The 19,780-nt window shown below is 34.5% G+C and overlaps 1 protein-coding gene, 1 long non-coding RNA gene and 1 other non-coding gene across 3 annotated transcripts; 1 reads left to right on the top strand and 2 right to left on the bottom strand.

Annotated features, from left to right (window-relative positions):
• Positions 1-3,804: 3,804 nt before the first annotated feature.
• On the bottom strand, positions 3,805-4,319 carry LOC131617001 (uncharacterized). The gene is made up of 2 exons (XR_009288383.1): positions 4,114-4,319; positions 3,805-4,029 (listed from the first exon to the last, which is right to left on the bottom strand). It is a non-coding gene; the product is annotated as an uncharacterized LOC131617001 (long non-coding RNA).
• A 7,726-nt stretch (positions 4,320-12,045) lies between these two features.
• LOC131617000 (heat shock 22 kDa protein, mitochondrial-like) lies at positions 12,046-12,965 on the bottom strand. The gene is made up of 2 exons (XM_058888399.1): positions 12,610-12,965; positions 12,046-12,519 (listed from the first exon to the last, which is right to left on the bottom strand). Exons 1-2 carry the CDS (start codon positions 12,815-12,817, stop codon positions 12,113-12,115), a joined length of 615 nt encoding a protein of 204 aa, XP_058744382.1. The 5' UTR covers positions 12,818-12,965; the 3' UTR covers positions 12,046-12,112.
• A 3,821-nt stretch (positions 12,966-16,786) lies between these two features.
• On the top strand, positions 16,787-16,919 carry LOC131621200 (small nucleolar RNA snoR74). The gene has a single exon (XR_009289525.1). It is a non-coding gene; the product is annotated as a small nucleolar RNA snoR74 (small nucleolar RNA).
• The last annotated feature ends 2,861 nt before the right edge of the window (positions 16,920-19,780 follow it).

Raw genomic sequence — 19,780 nt, 5'->3', positions numbered from 1 at the left:
GAAGATTGTTACCATTCTTCGACAGGGTAGATTTTCATCACATTCCTCGTGAAGAAAATAACTTGGCTGATGCATTAGCCACACTCTCTTCCATGATTAGGATAAATCATTGGAATGACATTCCTCAGATTGATGTTCTGCGCCTGGATAGGCCCGCTCATGTGTTCACAATAGAAGCAATCATCGACGACAAACCGTGGTATCACGACATCAAGAACTTTCTCCATGTGGGGAATCGACATGATTGGAATGATCGAGCCGAAAGCGTCCAACGGACATCGCTTCATCTTGGTAGCCATAGACTATTTCACCAAGTGGGTTGAAGCAGCTTCGTATGCAAACGTCACAAGACAAGTTGTCGTCAGATTTATCAAGAATCATATCATATGTCGCTACGGCATTCCTAGCAGGATAATCACTGACAATGGGTCAAATTTGAATAACAAAATGATGAAGGAGCTTTGTGAAGAATTCAAGATTGAGCATCACAACTCATCTCCTTACAGACCAAAGATGAATGGAGCTGTAGAAGCAGCTAACAAGAATATCAAGAAAATCATTCAGAAAATGGTCATCACTTACAAAGATTGGCATGAAATGCTCCCATTTGCTCTTCATGGTTACCGTACATCTGTACGTACTTCGACTGGAGCAACTCCTTTCTCCCTTGTATATGGCATGGAGTCAATCTTACCTATAGAGGTTGAGATCCCATCAATGAGAGTCTTGATAGAGGCAAAATTAACAGAAGCCGAGTGGTGTCAAAGCAGATTCGATGAATTGAACTTAATCGAAGAAAAGCGCATGACAGCTTTATGCCACGGACAGCTATATCAACAAAGAATGAAGAAAGCTTTCGACAAAAAGGTTCGACCTCGCACAATCAAAGAAGGCGACCTTGTACTCAAAAAGATTCAATCTTTTCTCACAGATTCGAGAGGGAAATGGACTCCCAATTATGACGGCCCCTACGTGGTCAAGAGAGCTTTCTCAGGAGGAGCCTTAATACTCACGACTATGGATGGAGAAGAATTCACCCGTCCTGTGAACGTCGACGCAGTCAAGAAATACTTCGCCTAAATAAATAAAAGAACAGCTCGCTAAGTTGAAAACTCGCAAAGAGCGGCTTAGGCAAAAAAGAGTGTCTCGGTGAATCGAAAACCCGAAAGGGCGATTCAGGCAAAAGTTAGAGACATAAAAAATATATATAATCAATCCCGGTAGACTTAATACCCGAAAGGGGTAGTTTACGCAAAAGTTAGGGATAAATGGCAAGTAACTGTGTTTAGGACAAACTTGATCATTCAAAGTCCATAGCGGAGTATTCATCATCAGTAGGTCATCTTCTACGAAGCACGAATACAGCGCAATTCAGAGTGGAAGGGAAAGATAACGGTCGTCACGTTTCATCGTAGCCCTTTTCCCAAAAATTACCAATTTCCAACTTTGTAAATACTCCATGGGATCAAGCATTTGGCTGGTTACCATTCCATAAATAATAATTTGAGCCTTGTGCCTTTCTTTGCAATCGAGTCTTTTTCAGTTTCTTAAAATGCGTTTTAATTTAAACAGTCATTTTCTTGAAACGAAATGTTTTCATAAAATAAAATGAATTTACTTGCAATAATAATAGAGGTGAAATTTCTTGCTATGGATTACAAACAATAGGAAGAATGCAAACAGTTGCTCCGAGAACGGTTAAGACTCCGGGAACCTAGATTTCCCCATGAGGTCGCTTTGCGAACATCTCCCGATAACAGATCTTCACTTCAAACCATGTCACTCAAAATAGCGGGCAACTGATAACCAGGTATCACCAACGGAGTGCATCTCTCAAGAAGAAGACATCTTCTGATCAACAAGATTCAAGTCGTATCCCAAGATTTCACATCCGCGACAATTCTATTCATATTCACTTTACATTTTATAATTTTCATGCATACATTACATCATAATTGCATAATTAGCATAGTCTAGTTAGTCTTCGATCATGTTAGTGCCCAAGTCACTGAGACATGTACCCGAGTTTCCCCTGCGAGTTGTGAGAGAACTTTCTTCTTCAAGACGACGGTTCATACACAAGGATCTCCCCGAGCAAGTCAACAAATGGCAATCTCCTTTAAAGAAATAGTTTGTTCACTTTTGGAGTTCCCCAGCCGAGATTCTCCCGCAGAGCGACACTCGGCAATCTTCTTCAGATAAGATAGTCTATTTTGCATTTTGGAATTCCCCACAGGGTCGATGAGCGGTTTTCTTGTCCAAGTAGTTCAGATTCCCCGACATAATTGACAAGTGGTAGTTTTTCCTCCTGGAAAACAGTTTGGTATTTCCCCAGCAGGGTCAATAGATGCCACTTTTCGTCAAAGAAAATAATTTGGAATTTCCCCAGCGGATCGACAAATGATCCCCAGCGAAGTCAGTGAATGGCAGTCTCTTTCAGCAGAAGACAGTTCACTCTTTTTTTTTCGGGCAGAAATAACGAATGGCAGCCTTCCTCATGAAAACAGTTCGTTTCGCTTAAAGATTCCTCAACAAAGTCAGCAAATGGCAGTCTCTTTCAGCAGAAGACAGTTTGCTCACTTTCTTTTCACGGCAGGGTCAACAAATGGCAGTCTCTTTCAGTAGAAGACAGTTTGATTCCCCTAGCAGTCGACAAATGGCAGTTTTCCTCCTAGGAAAACAGTTTGTTAATTCCCCGGCATAAGTCGACGAATGATGGTTTTCGTCCCGAAAATAGTTCGTCCGCTTTCAAGCAAAGTCATTAGCCCCTCAAAAGATCATGAGGCCATATGACATTCTTTCAAAGACGTCAAGTCGGAAGAAAAGATGGTGAAGTTTCTTTATTACCATCAAATGGCGTCTCATCTCCAAGTGCTGATGAGAAGTTTGATGAGGAAACAAACCTTTGAAGTTTCTTTATTACCATCAAATGGCGTCTCATATCCAAGTGCTGATGAGAAGTTTGATGAGGAAACAAACCTTTGAAGTGTCTTTATTACCATCAAATGGCGTCTCATCTCTAAGTGCTGATGAGAAGTTTGATGAGGAAACAAACCTTTGAAATTTCTTTATTACCATCAAATGGCGTAAAGACAATACATTCATCACTCAATCACAGTTCAAGCAAGCAATGTATAAGGAATAGTATTGTAAGCAATATACGGCTCACGCAGCCGGAGCGGCCATCAGAACAACGTCATTCTGAATTCAATCCCATTATCATGGTTGTCCTGGTCAAGCCAACTATCTGTGACGGAACACAGCCTGACATGGTCTTCTTAGTTTTGCTATTCCAAAGCAGTTTTGTTATTATTAATCAATTGTGCAATTTCTTTGCCGCCACCAAAGCATAAAAAACAAAATTTCTTTACATCAGCTAATCAAAAGATAACTTACCCCATTATCATTTGAGTCGATAAAAAATATCAACAATTTGGAATCCGACCACTCCAATTTATTCATGGCATCATTGCCGCCAGTGTAGTCCTCGTCATCGTCAGCAGCCGGAATTGCATGATCCTCGAACGGGAGAGGTTGTTCCCCCATGAGTAGAAATCCTAATTTTGAAGAGTGAAAGGTATATCAAAGTCCAAAATGAAATTCAAAAGAATAGAATATATGTAAACTCCTCACCATGAGTAGAAATCCTAATTGTTTTTCATTCAGGAAAACCCATTACACCCTATGTATTATGCATTTATGAAATATAGAGGTACTTCTAGCAACTGATTCATCCAAAGGAGTAACAAATTCTTCAAAAATCTCGCATAGCACTGACTCGATCAAATTGAACATCTTTGGTACCAGAAACAGACATAAGATCAGTTCGAGTAGTCGACGACGAAGTCACACTACTATCATCATCGCTGTCAAACATTGCAGCGACTTTACTACAAAATTACCTACATACAACACACAAAATCATCAATTACATAAACTAATTAAAATACTTTTCGGTACCAGAAACAAACATAAGATCAGATCGAGCAATTGTGTTGCCTGATCCGACGCCGCAGATTAACCGTAAATCTGCAAAACATAAAATCAAACCAATTAAACAATATAAGAACTTAAATATCCACCGTAGATGAAAATAGATTAATTGCAGATTACCATTCGAGTAAATTCCTCTCTGACTGTCTAGCGTTTATGAACAATTAGCTTAATAAGAGAAACCCAAATCGAAACGAATCGCCACCTGAAATTCAAAGCATAAAGAAAATCAAAATACTACAAAGAACCAATCAATCCGCATAACTCGAGATGACGATGTAGATGCATCGCTAATAGGAAAAAATAAGAGAGATTGGTTTGGAACTTTCATCAAACACTTTATAGATCAGGTGCAAAGCTCTGTATTTTGACAACACATTGTTAACATCATCAACAACATAATACCACACAAACGAAACAGAAGCGAAAGAAGGATGGAGTACCAGAACCAAAATCAAAAGGGAGATCCATGTTTTTCGACCACCAGAAGACCGCTTGAAAATTGCTTCGATGAAAACTTTTGACAAAAAAAAACACCAAATAGAAGAAGGAAGAGAATATTTGTAATACCTGAAAACAAAATAGGAATACACAAAATCAAAAATGGAATTGATATTGGAAAGATAAAACCTTACTACAAAGAAAATTAAAATCGATAGAAGCAAAGCTATATTTTTTATAGGATGTTTGGTTTTTGATAGTATCAGAATGGATGCAAGCCATTTTAATCCTTAAGCAGTTTGGAACATGGATGGCCAGAGAAAGCAAAGAATCCGTAACCGCAAGATCATGAGAGGTTGAGAGGTTTAAACTTCCACCCCTTATAACTGCTGCCGCAGCACACAATACAGAGGAATGATGTGGAATTTTGTGGAGTGATTTGCTGATGTGGATAGCCTAAGAATTGCCCAAATGGTAGACTTTTCTTATATGATAGATTTATGCTTTATTCATGTCTTTTAATTTAAAGTCGGCATCTCTTTCAACCTATCAAACTCATCCTTTTATGGTACTGATGGAACTTTGAAAGAGCCAAGTTGTTTTTCAATCGCTCCAACAAATAAACCTGACACAACTAAAAACATTAAGGATAACCTGAAACTAACTTTAATTTTCACTTGCAATGAATTTATAAATTAAATCAAACAACATAAACAAAAAATATTGCAAACCTTCAAAATTACAGGAATCCCATGACAGTGAGTGTCGCACCCCAATTTTTACCCTATGATTTTCATGTCATTTGCATCATTGCGTTTTCTCATGTTATGTCTACTAACTCTTAAATAAAAATTTTAAAAAATATAATAGTTAATATCTTTTCATTTTAATTCTTTTGGTCATTATAATTTTAATTTCTTACTTTTATTCTTATATTCTTTAATTTGGTTATTACTAACAATTGTCTTTTTTTACTTTTTACTTTTTATTTTTTATTATTTAATTGATTATTTGTTACTAACCATTTTACTTCTTTTATTATTATCATTATTATTATTATTACTTTTATTGTATTTTTGTCTTTGTATATAGTACTCCCTCCGTTCCTTTTTAAGTGTCGTTTTAGCAAAAAAGCTCTTCAACCAAGATAATGGATTATTAGAGTTACTTTTCCTATTATACCCTTATTTATTTTTCTCTTTCCAAATAAATTCAATCATACACTCTCTTTTTCCAATAATTAATTGAAAAATTTGAGGTGGAATTATGGAAAAAATAAGGGTATAAATGACAAATTATAACATTAAATTATAAAACGACACTTAAATAGAAACAAAAAAATTCTTCTAAAACGACACTTAAAAAGGAACGGAGGGAGTACAAGTCAAAAGAAAAGTAACCAAAAAATGGTCCTTCACGTTCCTTTGCACCATCACTATCATCTTCTTGAAGCATGCACAAAACAACAAAAACATTAGTCCAAAAAACCTGCACAATGCTGTCCCAAAATTGCTGCAATAACAAGCCAGACATTTCACCAAAGTTGCCATCACAAACCTGCATTTTGCAAAGCACAAAAACAGTACACCATAAAAGTTAAAACTCTTCCATCTTTTCCCCCCAATTTTCATCTCAAAATGGAGATTCAAACCCTAATCTCAGCCTATATAAACAGATACTCAGCACAAGCAATGGGGAGGGGCAGCCACAAAAATCATAGAAAACACTTAACAGAATCTTCAGTTCCCTCGAACTTTCAACCTAAACTTCTACTAAAAACCCCTGCAGAAAACGCAACAACGCGAATACCTTTCAAAACCTTCAAACTTTCATCCCTCAATAACTCAGAGCCTTCAACACACCTTCATACGACTTCACTTAACCTTTGCCATACTCTCCTCAACTCATAATCTTCATCTCACTCACGGCCACATTCAAAAACTCACCAAACCTTTCATCACATCCCTCACAATATATTCCCTCCGCTCACCACTTAAACCTCTGCAGAAAACCACCCTTTAACCTCTTGAAACATACCCCTTAAAACTCACATTCACATACCTCACTTTCAAAAATATTCACAACAAGTTCCAAACAACAACATCATAGCACCTTCATCATCATCACTGCACACGAACCTTTGATTGAAATCATGATCGTGCTGCATCAATTGTTCAGAAGCGCATCCGTAAGAGAAATCTCCGAACATTCACGTCTCAAACTCGTAAGCAGTAGATGGCTTCGTGAGCAACATATGGTATGCCCTCATCAAACGCGTCACAAGGTATAGTTTCGCGGATTCAAACTCAGAGCACGTGGATTCATCCCTCCGAGAACATTCCGAGTCGGTTCGTTCTCGTTTCTAAATCTTGTTCATGCTTCATCTTTGTTTGATCCAAATTGCCATGATTTGTTCATTGTTGCCTTGCTATTGTTTGAAGTTGTTTATGCTTGAATCCTCTCCCTCTGTGTGGAACAAACATTTGCTGTGATTGGTTAGAATAGAATTTGAAATCGACCGAGAGAGAACGAGATCGAGAGAGTTGTGAGGGTTTTTTCATTTCTGTTCTTGTTGTTCGATGGAGAGGTGAGCAAAGAAATCTAAGAGATACTGCGAGAGAGATTAGAGTGATCGAGAAAGGCAGAGAGCGACTCGTTTATTGTTGTTGTGTTAATGTGAGAAGCAGAGATGAGGCTGAGAGAGATAAGAGAGTTTTATTGTGGAAGAAGAGATAGAGAGTAACCGTGAGGAAGAGATAGGGTCAAGTTTGTTCCATTTTATATTTTAGCGTGTTTTTTTCCTTTGAGCGTGAAACTGGGAAACATTTGAGAGAGTTGACTGAGTGGCTAGATGGAGTAAGGGAGTCGGAATCCCCATGTTACACCTGGGGTTTTTTGGATCATTCTTGCATGGACACGACCATAAATCTATATTCTTAGGCACAACCAATAAGTAAAGAGTAATTTTAATTTTGTTTGTAATTAAATTCACGGGGTGGTTGAGATTACGAAGGAGAGAGAAAATTGTTAATTTTTTTTTAATTAATTAAAATTATGTGATTGATTGTGTGTAAAACAATTTCTTAGGTCCGTGAGCACCTAAGAATTTTCCGGTTTTTTGTTCACTTGGCCAAATGGGCCTTTGGTTTGGCCTGTATAGTTTTTTTTTCTCTCTTATGCAACCCCTTAGTTTTGCACCCCCTGTCACTCTTAAGCCCATTTTATTATTTACTTTACTATATCCTTTGTTTATTTTAAATCTTTTTTTAGTAGTTGTTTGATTTAGATTTTATAATATCCAAAATATATATATTAATATTATAATATTGTATAGTTTAATTTTATGATATAAAAAAACACAAAAAAAATGTTTTTAATATGTAGGTTTGTTAGATTTTACCTCTTTTATTAAAATACCAAAAATATTAGATTAATTTCTCGATCCAACGTCGAATTTCTTCTTTTCAATAAAACTTGGTCCAATGCCAAGTCGTTTAAAAAAAATCTCTTGATCCAACGTCGAGTTTCTTTATCACAAAAATATTTTTAACCATACCGAAAGATCGAGTGACAAGAAGTGTACACCTCTTGAATACCTCGATTCTTTTGGATTAAAACATTAAATAAAAAGTTTTCTTAATCAAATCAAAGTGATCAAGTGACAAGAAGTGAACACCTCTTGAATACCTTGATCTTTTGAATTAAAATACATTAATCAAATCAAGAGAACAAGTGACAAGAAGTGAACACCTCTTGAATACCTTGATCTTTTGAATCAAAACACATTAATTAAGCAAGGACAACAAGTGACAATGGGACTCGCTCCTGTTGAATACCTTGGGTAAAGACGCGCTAGGTGAACACCTATGCTCAATCCTTTGCTAAACGTCTGCAAATACCTTCTTTTACCAACGTGGATAACAAGTGACAATGGGGCTCTCCCCTGTTGAATACATTGGGTAAAGACACACTAGGTGAACACCTATGCTCAATCCTTTGCTAAATGTCCGTAAATACGTTAATTAACATGGACAACAAGTGACAATGGGGGCTCTCTTCTATTGAATACCTTGGGTAATGACGCGCTAGGTGAACACCTATGCTCAATCCTTTGCTAAACGTCCGTCAATACCCTCTCTTTACCAACATGGATAACAAGTGACAATTGGGCTCGCATCCTTTTGAATATCTTGGGTAAAGACGCGCTAGGTGAACACCTATGCTCAATCCTTTGCTAAATGTCCCTTTAAAAAACAACCTCAATTTCATTCAAACCTTTTTGCCTTATGGCTTTTTCATCTTAAAAATCTCCTTTTATAAACGAGACACTTATTCAATTTCAAAATGAGAACATACTTCCACATGTGAAGATCGAATATCTTCCACTCGAATGCGATGATGGCCAAAATCTCGTCTTACTCTTGATTTAGTCATCCATTCTTGTAGTGATTCCATATCCATGTGCGCCTAGTATTATTTCCATTTGAAAGCGATCGAGTACCTCTCGCTAAAATCAATTAACAACTTTTCGTGGTTCTTCGCTCGAACTACGATTGCTCTAACTTTCCCATTGCACGAGGGAATACGTAGGCACAAGACACAAACGTCTTGGCGAGCACAATAATAAAAAATCAAAATTTTGTTCCTTTCTCATAATAAGAACGCAAGCAAACATCACGCTAACACTCAAACACAAAACTAACTAAATGGGTCCCATCGAGTACGATGGAGGTGAGGGGTGCTAATACCTTCCCCTTGCTTAACCGACTCCTGAACCCAAATTTGGTTGCAATGACCATCTTATCCATTTTCTTTTCATCCGTGGGTTTTATTCGATATTTTCCCTTTCCTCTTGGAATAAATATAGATCGGTGGCGACTCTGTTGTATTTCAAGCGCGCGATTACGCTCGAGTATTTTTTTGCCGCTACAGTGAGCATTTTCAATATTAGAGGGTGAACAAACAACATCAACAGTGTGTTTCTTTAGAGTACTGTAGTCAAAATGCATCTGCATAGCCACAAAACTAATGGTAATTAGTAAGTCACAAAACATGGACCAAATCATAGACATAGAGAATAAAAGGATCATTCCTATATATTCAATATACTCGTAGAAGTAATACCTCATAGTAGAAGCACCCATATTTGAGCGATTACCTGCAAATCGTTTAGCAAATTTTGTCATCTCACAACAAATACCCAAATCTGAGAACATATATATGAAACATACATGTATATATCATAACCACACATCTCAAAAATAAAAACAACCTTTGCAAAGCCAATGTCATTCCTCTTGGTAGCTTCTCTAATGGCCTTTTGCATAACTTTTTCTTTTCTCTTAATATCTAAATTGAACCACAGAAACACAATCAACATAACCATAACATAAATAATTAGAATAAGAAATCAATTAGGGTTTAAATATTAAAAAATGGATTACTGTAAATTTAACGTTTAATGTTTCTTTGTAAATTTGATGTTTAATGTTTCAAAAGAACATCGGCGATATCACGTGTAATCAAATCTTCTACACTCTCTTCCATTCAATTCATGTTTGATGCATTTGTAATCCCTCTTTTCATATCTCCAAACTTCAAATCAATGGAAGAACAGTAGAACAAAAGAAAATCCACAGTCAAATATACACGAAGTGATTTGTGTTGGATTTGAGACTGATGGTTGCGATGATCAAAGAGAGAACTTCTGAGATGGCGGCGTCGTTATTAGGTGGTAGTCTTCTGAAATTAGTTGAATCGCTAGATAGATCTGTGGGTAGAAGAGAAAGAGAAAGTGTAAGGAAATGGTGTAAGAGTAGAAGAGATATGGTGTGAGAGTATAAGAGATATGTTATACGATGCATTTGAGATGGGAAATCGAACGGTTTATCTTGGAAAAAAATGAAATAATTAATAGCTGTACAGAATAATAATTATTAGACCGTATATAGATATTACAAAAAAATTATTTTTCAAAGATCATGCCATTACTTTGGTCCTATCAAAAAATATAAGAGTGATTAGCATTAAATTGATTTGGTACAACAACTTTAAGACAAAAATTACCTTCACAAATACAATTTTTGGTGTAAATAAAATAAAATACTTTAGAGATTTTTAGAGCATAGTGTTTTTTTCTTATACGGTAGATTAATACCACATAAAAATTAAAATGTATCACAAACCTTTATAGCAACAGTGCTCAGCCATGCTGAAGCCAATTAAAAGATAATCTACACTCTACTCCTTTTCCTTAAGCCAATGGATTTCGAATCCTTTGGACTGTTTTTTATGACTTATTAGCATATGTGGTTATGGTGTTATGTTTTTGATAGTCTTGGTGTTTCTACTCTTGCTGCTGGCCCAGTTCCTTTATGTCTTTGCAGGTGATCTGTTTTGCTACTTCAGAGCCTATGCTGTCAGCGATAGAGCGTGTCGATCATTTTAGCAATTAGAGGACAGACGTTGCCATGGTCACTTTAAGAGGTTGCCATCCCGTTAACTCCCAGCTTTGGCCGGCATGGCGGAGAACCGAGTACTGCAGAGTTGATGCACTGTGACTTTTCTTGCGAGGAGTTTTCAGCAGTTTGTGTGTCGTGCGAACAGACAGCCATATTCGGGTGCTGCAGAGGTGGTGATCTATGCTGGAAGCTTTTAATTTATCGGTCTTTACATCGGAATTCAGTAGCATATCAGTGGTGGCGTTATGTATTGGTGTACCTTCTTTCTTTATGTTGGTCTCTACTTCTCAATCTAGCTGCAGCAAGGTGCTTTAGTATGTATTAAGATTTTGGTGTTCTTTAAGTTTAGTATTGGAGCTGTCTTGAACAGGTTTAATTTTGTACTGTATCACCTGAACTCTAGCATTTCTTGTGCTATAATATATAATATACTTTTGCTTCTTAAAAAAAAAAAAAAACAACCTTAGAGTGTTTAATAAGTAATAACCACCTAACTAACTAGTGAAAGGTAAACGACTACTATAACTATATAGAGAAAAGTTATATGTACACTATAACTTACACTACACCGTATAAATATCAGTAAATATACCAATTTTATTTATTTTTAATAATTTATTCAACTTGGATTTATGTGCCAATACATTTTCCTTTGTTATCATGCTGGAAATATACCAATTTTATTTATTTTTAATAATTTATTCAACTTGGATTTATGTGCCAATACATTTTCCTTTGTTATCATGCTGGGTGTAAAATACAGTGTAGAAAAAATGGTGTATAAATAGCACACCTCAACTATATACTATGTAATATGTATCTAAGTGAATGATAAACAACTAACTACGTGTCTAACTTTTATTATTATTATTATTATTATTATTATTATTATTATTATTGTTATTATTATTATTATTATTTTTATTATGTAATAAAGAACTAAACTATTCCAAGATTCTAAGATAGTAAAGAAATTTATTCAAGAATAACCGTGTCCTTCATTATCAAGTCAATTTACATAAGTTCTTTTGAAGAGAAAATATTGTGTAAAAGAAGCATATTTGATTTCATTTCAATTTCATCATGCAGTTTCAAAGAGAAAACAAAATGTAATCAACCGTAAGTAGTTAACGATCCTTACAAGAAAAAGTTAAACTGTTGAAATCTTGATACATGAGCTTGTACAAAAAGAAAAAGGAGTAAAATGTGATATTATTCTAATGAACCTTGACGTTAATGACATTGTTCCTTTCTTGTTCCTTCATTTTGGGCACAATAACTTTGAGCACGCCGTTTTTCATCTCAGCTTTAATCTCATCAATCTTGTAAAGCTTTTCTGGTAAATCAATTCTGCTAGAGAATCGACGACCACTTTCCTCCTCTTCTTCACTTTCTTTAGCTCCTTCTTCACCTTTAATGGTAAGAGTGTTCTGTTCCACGGAGATCTTGACATCTTCTTTACCGAGACCAGGCATATCCAAACGGAGAAGCAGAGCATCCTCTGTCTCTCTCGCATTCCAACCGCGACGCGAAGCAGAAGAAAGGACTGGATTATCCGTCAGTAAATCCACCATGTTTAGGACTTGACTTAAGCTCCGTGGTGGAGAAAACGGATCGAACACATCTAAATTCAATCAATATAACCAAAGAAAGTTAGGTTACATTCTAGTGAATCAAATCAACAGAACAGAAGAGGGAGAGCGATAACAACTACCTGAGAGAAGAAGATCATCGCGGCGAGTGCGGGGGAAGGAGCGGCGATCAACATCAACTTTACGGTCATCATCGGAGTGTTGATCGTAGTGGCGCATGGCGTTGGTGTTGAAAGATCGGCAAGCGGAAGATGCGACGGGGCGAAGGAGAAGAGACCTTGAAAGAAGGGCGGAGGAGAAAAATCGCTTGAGTGCAAGAGAGGAAGCCATTGGGGTTACAATTGGGAGAGAAGATTGTTTAAGAGAGTAGAGAATGAATGCTGCAAATTCTGTTTGCGGTGGTTATATTTGAAGAAGAGAAAGGGAGGGAGTAGAAGGTTCTGGAAAAATGTCCAGAAGGTCCGAGAGCTGAGATATTCCGTTGTACTAGTAACTGTTTCTCGAAGGATCTAAATTACTTGCCTATTTTCAATTAGTGAGTATTTTATTTTATTTTCTTGTAATCAAATTAATTAACATTTTAATAACTATTTAGTAGTTCCGTTATTTTTTAATAATCTTATAGAGGTTTAAAGAAGACCTAAAGTTAGTTACACGTTCTAATTCAATATAAATCACAATTTTTTCCCACTAACTTCGTCGTAGTAGGCATGGCAACGGGGCGGGTCGGGGACGGTTTTTACCTCCCTCAAACCCAAACCCGAATCCCCAATCAATCCCCGTTACCCGCCCCAAACCCAAACGGGGATGGGGAATTAAAACCCAAACCCGATCTTAACGGGTTCGGGTTGGGTTCGGGTATCCCCGCCCCGCCACCAAGTATTTCGTAAAATCAATTTTTTTAATAAAAATATTTATTTTTTCAAAAATCAAATTACATTATAAATAACAAAATAAAACAATCTCAAAAAATTTCATTCATATATTTCAAATATTTAAAATAATAAATACAAATCAAATTATTAAAACATTAGCCACATATTTAATAATATAAATTATGAAATATAAATAATAATGTACATATTAAAATAAACGGGGCGGGTTCGGGGACGGGTTCGGGGTGGGTACTAGTGTCCCCATTACCCGACCCATCCCCATGTTTTCTAATCGGGGAAAACCCAAACCCGAACCCAAACCCAGTCAAAGCGGGTTTTCCCCGTCAACTTCGGGGCGGGTTCGGGTGGGTACCCGTGGGTCTGAGTTTTATTGCCATGTCTACGTCGTAGTAGTTGCAAGTATTCTTTCTTTCTTATTCTTATTGGATTATAGCATTAAAATACAAAGAGAATTTTTTAATTTATAATATAAGAAAAGAAAATATTTGAAAAACACATCTTTGTCCTCTCTTATGATTCTGCCACCTCAACAAAATAAGGATAATTTTGATCTAAAATTTACTTAAATCAACTATCTAGCAATACCACCATACCTCCTAAATTATTATTATTATTTTTTTAATTTACAAAGCACAAAGGTTAAAATGGTCTATTCATAATCAACTTATTTTTTCAACTTTTCCATCATTTCTTAAGTTGCGACATGTAATAAACCAATGGACAAATATATTTTCTTTTCACTAAAACCATCTTACACCACTCTCCCATTTCAACACACTTCCACTTTACTTAATAGTTTTTATCTCTCTTCACTAAAACCACTTCATTAAAATCATTGTGGTTTGAATTTCACAATGAATTTTTTTTTCATACATTAGAATTTCCATTTTTTCTTTATCTTACAAATTCTTTATTTATTTTTATATAAAATTATTCAATACAATTAAATTTAAATTATTAGTATTATTATTATTCATTTTACAATTAAATAATTTATTTTAAATTTATATTTATATTTAAATAGATTTTACACTATATAAAATCATTTTTATTTATTTACTATTATTAAAAATATTAATTAATATATTTTTAAAATTTAGACGAAATTTTTATATTCAATTATCAAAATTTCTCTTTTCTCACGAATCATTGTCAGTTAAATTTCTTTTTTTCTCACACCTATTTTATTTTAATTAACATTTGTCTTTATTTGAGAAACAAAATTTATATTTTTAAATGTCAAATTATTTTCTTTTTCTCACGGGCCACTATCAACAAAATATATATTTTATTTTAATAAACATTTACCTTTATTTAAAACACAATATTCTTATTTTCAAATGTCTAAATTTTTATTTTTCTTACGGGGCATTATCAGCAAAATATTTTTTTAATTAACAATTGCCTTTATTTGAGACACAAAATTTTTATTTTCAATTTGCAGCTATATATTTTATTTTAATAAACATTTACTTTTATTTAAAACACAAAATTCTTATTTTCAAATGTCAAAATTTTTATTTTTCTCACGGGGCATTATCAGCAAAATATCTTTTTTTAATTAACAATTGCCTTTATTTAAGACACAAAATTTTTATTTCAATTTGCAGCTAAATATACATAAACATAACTCTCAATTTACAATATATTTTACACTACTAAATAATTTTTACCCGTACGGACGCACAGGTATATTACTAGTTTTACAACTAATAATGTCACATTGTTTAATTCCAACTAAATAGTTATTGTTTTATGTTTTTGCTTGCTAGGTTTGAATCAATTGATGATGTCACATGGTTCAAATTCAATTTCTATTCCTCTTTTCTCTTTTTCCAATATCAGCTTTAATTCAAAATTTCCTTTTGCTTTTTAAATTCTTTCTCTTCTTCCTCTTCATTCTTTCTTTTGCTGCCTCTCTCTTCCTCTTATGCTTTTCTCTTTTTCTTTCTTCTCTGTTGCACTGCCTCACTCTTCCTCTTCTTGTTTCTTCTCTTTTCATTTTCTTCAACACTTACTACAAGGTTCTGCGAGGATTTACAAAGATCTACGAATCGAAGTTTTTGAAGTTAAATCTTGGGTTATGAAAGTATTGGATTTGTAGAGATTTAAGGCAATATAGAGCTTGTAGTGAGATATTGGATGAACAAAATGAATTCATTGATGCTTCTAAGGTTAAGATTATGCTTTATGATTTTATGGGTTCAGTTTATGCCTTTTGATTTTATGGGTTTTGTTTATGCCTTTTGATTTTACGGGTTTCGATGAAGAATCGTGTTTTTTGAATCTTGCATTTTCATTTTATGATTCAGTTTTTGCCTTTTGATGTTTAGGGTTCTGTTAATGCTTTTTGTTTCCACGGGTTTGGATTAGAGCTGTCAAAATGGGTTAGCCCATATGGGCCGACCCGCTAGGCCTGACAAATTATAGGGCTTGGGCCTTAAAATCAGAGCCCATATTTTCAGGGCCTTTTTGGCCCAGCCCTGAAAAGCCCGCTACCCATTAGGGCTAGCCCATATGAGCCGTGGGAAGCCCATTAGGCCCGCATATTTATAAATTTTACAAAAATATATTAATATTTATATTGTCTTACTTCAAAATAGTATATTGATTTTTCACAGTTCACTAAATTTTATCTTTATTTTATTCAATCTTTCTCTTTTAAATATTATACATTAATATAATCAACATTTTTTTATCGTATTATATTAGTTCCTCTCTTATAATAAATATTCAAGTATTATTTTATACAATTTATACATATATTGTATTTAGAAACACATTATAGTATTTATAAGAGATTATATATTACTTAAAAATGTATTTTGCTATGATACCAATTGTAACACCCTCACTAACAAACATACTAACACATCTTTAGGCCCAATTGATTTAATATTCTACATTCTATTATTATTAATATTATTCAACTATATAATATAACTGCATAAATACTAATAAATCCTAATTTCACCAAATAATTCATAATAAAGCAGATAAATAATTAAAAAAAAATAATGGGCATTACAGGGGTTATGCCAGAAATTCTGCGAGAACATCAGCCATATACTCTGCTTGGGGGAGATCTCAAATGGAGATATTTATGGAGAATCGGTCCTCATCCTTCGCTTACCTGATTTCAGGTCTATGTTTTTTCTTTAACGCGATTTAAAATTCATTATGCTTCCCAAAACGATACCGATACAGTTATCACGTGCTTTTGGATTTCTGTTTAAATTTGGGGTTTTGATTTTGCGGTTAGGGTTTTGTGATTATGGTTGATATGATGATTTTGTGGTTAGGGTCTTGGTTTTTCTTACCAAAACCATTTTTTTTATGTTATTTAGTTGGATTGATAGTGCGTGATATTGAAAGTGAGATTAGTCATAGAAAAAACTGATTCATCAAAGTAGTGGTTTGTTTCTTACACGAAAAGTCCTCCTGTAACCTTCAGGAACATGAAAAACCATTGTTTTAGGGTGATTACCCGTGGTCTTTGTTCATGACTAAAGGTTCAGTGAATAGTGTCCTCCATATTTTTCCCTTTAAGTTTATCGATTCTGCTGTGACAGCTTTTAATGAAATACTTGCTAAACTACAGGTTTGTTATTCTTAAATGTGTATAATAAGTGTTTTCAAATTTTGTATATATAAGTAAATGTTAAATCATGCGTTTGTATTGTATTAGGATGGGAGATCTATAAGTTTTCTTGGGATAGTTCCTCTACTGCTCATGGATGGACATGTGCAAACTATGATGCGTGAATTGGGATGCTGGCAGAATCTAAAAAACAATATTACAAGATATCACTGTGCTACATAGACTTTGGGTGCAAAGTCGATACTTTCTGTAGAGGGTATATCCTCGTGTCCTCTATTCTTGCTTTCAAAATATTCTTGTTCTTGCAGTTGACTTCAGTAAAATTGGCTTTGACTTCAGTTGTTCTATCTCATAACATAAAACCTGCTACTTCACAGGTTAGTGGTTCAAGGTTCAACAACTTGAAAAATGAGGCAGTTACGGCTAAAATGAAGCAAGTTTCTAGGTATTGATTTCACCATCCTTTGTTTCATCAATTTGTTGCTGTTTGTTGATTGAGTTTCTAGAAATGGTGATATTTATGGCTTTGAATCGTAACATGATAGAAAATAAAGGTTCATAATTGGTTATCTGTTTAAATTTAGGGTTTTCAATTTGTAATTAGGGTTTTTGTGGTTGATGTGATGATTTTGTGATAATCGCAATACTCATATGTTTGTTTTGATTTTAGACATTATGCTTCAGTGCATCAATTGGGAAGGGCAGGCAGGCTGCAACAAGGTTTGGTTTAATTTGATTTCAATGATTGTGTTTATAAATTTTATGTTTATATCGATTTTCTATATAATTAATATGTATGGTTAATGATATTTTGTGGTTTGTTTCAACTTACAATAAATTGCATCTGTCATTAAATTGCACCTTTCTACTTTCCAAAATATTGCACATTCCAATGTATAATCATTAGATATTGCAAATGTCATTAAATTGCACCTTTCCACTTTCCAAAATTCTAAAGCCTTTCAAACAACCATTATATATACATGATGGGAGTCAGTTAGTTTTTCCACTGTCCTCACACCGATCCGTACCAGATACATTACATACCAGATTCCACAAATTTGAACGACCAAGAACAAGTATAACCAAAATGGATTAGGAACAACAACCAACAATCAATCTATCTGTTAATCGCTATAAGGGTGCTGCAGGTTTGCAAATTGAAGGTCCTCATCATCAAAATGGCTATCCAGGTGTTCAAATTGAACGACCTCGAAATCAAAATGGAGATGCATTTGTTCAACCACGTGGTCAGCCAGCGGGAGTTGCTCAGCTCCTATATGGAGTCATAGTGGCTGCTCAAAGACGAAGAAACTGAAGGAGGATGAGAAGACGAACAACAAGGAGGGTAACCAAACATGCAGTCTTCAGTTCTTCGAATGAAGATGAAGCACCTTGGGATTGGTCCAACTTCATGTCAGCTACTGGATTTTGATTTGATGCTTAGGGTTTGGGGGATAGAAGAGATACCGTTTTAATTTTAATGGCCATAGTTTTTTCAATGATAAACTTCTTTTGTCTTTGGTATGGTTTCGAATGAATGAAATATCATATATCTTAAGTATAAATGATGCGAATGGAGCTTGCCCTTCTTTAACTGACCAACCATATGTTGTAATATAATTTATTTAAGATTGTTATTTTGTTGTAGATACATGATTCTCAACCGCTCTCTGTTGCAAGTTTGAAGTCTTTGGTGGACAAATAAAAAAGGAACAACACTTCACAAATCGGAGTTTCATAGAATCGGAAAGCATACATTCAGTTTCATTGTAAATATAAATTCCATTATATTTAAAAGGTATAGAATTTAATTTTTTTCCATTTTCCTTACTGTGATGCCACTGGTGAAGCAATGTGAAGAGGTTATGGTGCACTTTAAGGTGGATAACAAGTTGTTTGACACGAGTAAGAATGTGGAATTAACATATCAAGGGCAGTACAGTGATGTAGACATCTATATTGAGAGTTATGGGCTTATGGCTATCATGATACAAGTTTTCATTTGCTGTTTATGCATAACTTTTCCATACCATTTTTAACGAATAAGCTTTTCTTTCATCTGGTTCATGTTTGTTTTGAATGCATAAAGTTTTGATGATTAAGTTTATTAGCTATTTGTTTGATTGTGTTTTATCGTTACATATTATCGCTTCACTTATTTTGTTGTTACTGATCGGAGAAATAGCAAGTGTACTATTTTCACCGATATAGTTATAATGGGTTTACCCCAAGTATCGATCTCGAGGACTGCTTAGGAAATATAAGTTATTATAATGAGTCAATTAAACAAAAGAGCATAAGGGTGCTTTTGATTATCAATGAAATAAGTTGAAATAATACAAATAAGCTGAAATTAAAATTGAGCTTTTTATAATATGAGAAAAATGCCAAGGTAAGGTGTGTGATTTACTCTATAACTCCTCTGGATTAAGATCTCTTTAACAAGTTCATACAATTCAATTATTTATTCTTAAGGATGTTTTCCCTAAGTCCTTAGTGAAAACCTTTTGGTTATAATCCTATTACCTAAGTCCTTAGAGACATAGGAGAAAACCAAATCTTTGATTAATCAAGAATTTCTAAATAACCATACGGTATCCCTAGTCCTAGGTGATAACTATACGGTTCAATTGTATACAAACCTTAACAATCGTAGTCCTACAAATTGTTAACCATAGAAAAATCCTTATTGATCCGATAAAGACAGCATTAAAAACATTATACAATCGAATTGAATAATACAAACATTTGATTAACGAAATGCGAAATCCAGAGTTATTACAAATCAAATCA

This window comes from Vicia villosa, linkage group LG7 (assembly GCF_029867415.1).
Source record: "Vicia villosa cultivar HV-30 ecotype Madison, WI linkage group LG7, Vvil1.0, whole genome shotgun sequence".
NCBI classification, from domain to species: domain Eukaryota; kingdom Viridiplantae; phylum Streptophyta; class Magnoliopsida; order Fabales; family Fabaceae; genus Vicia; species Vicia villosa.
The sequence above is the reverse complement of the archived record's forward strand: the minus strand, read 5'-3'. Positions and strand labels throughout refer to the sequence as shown.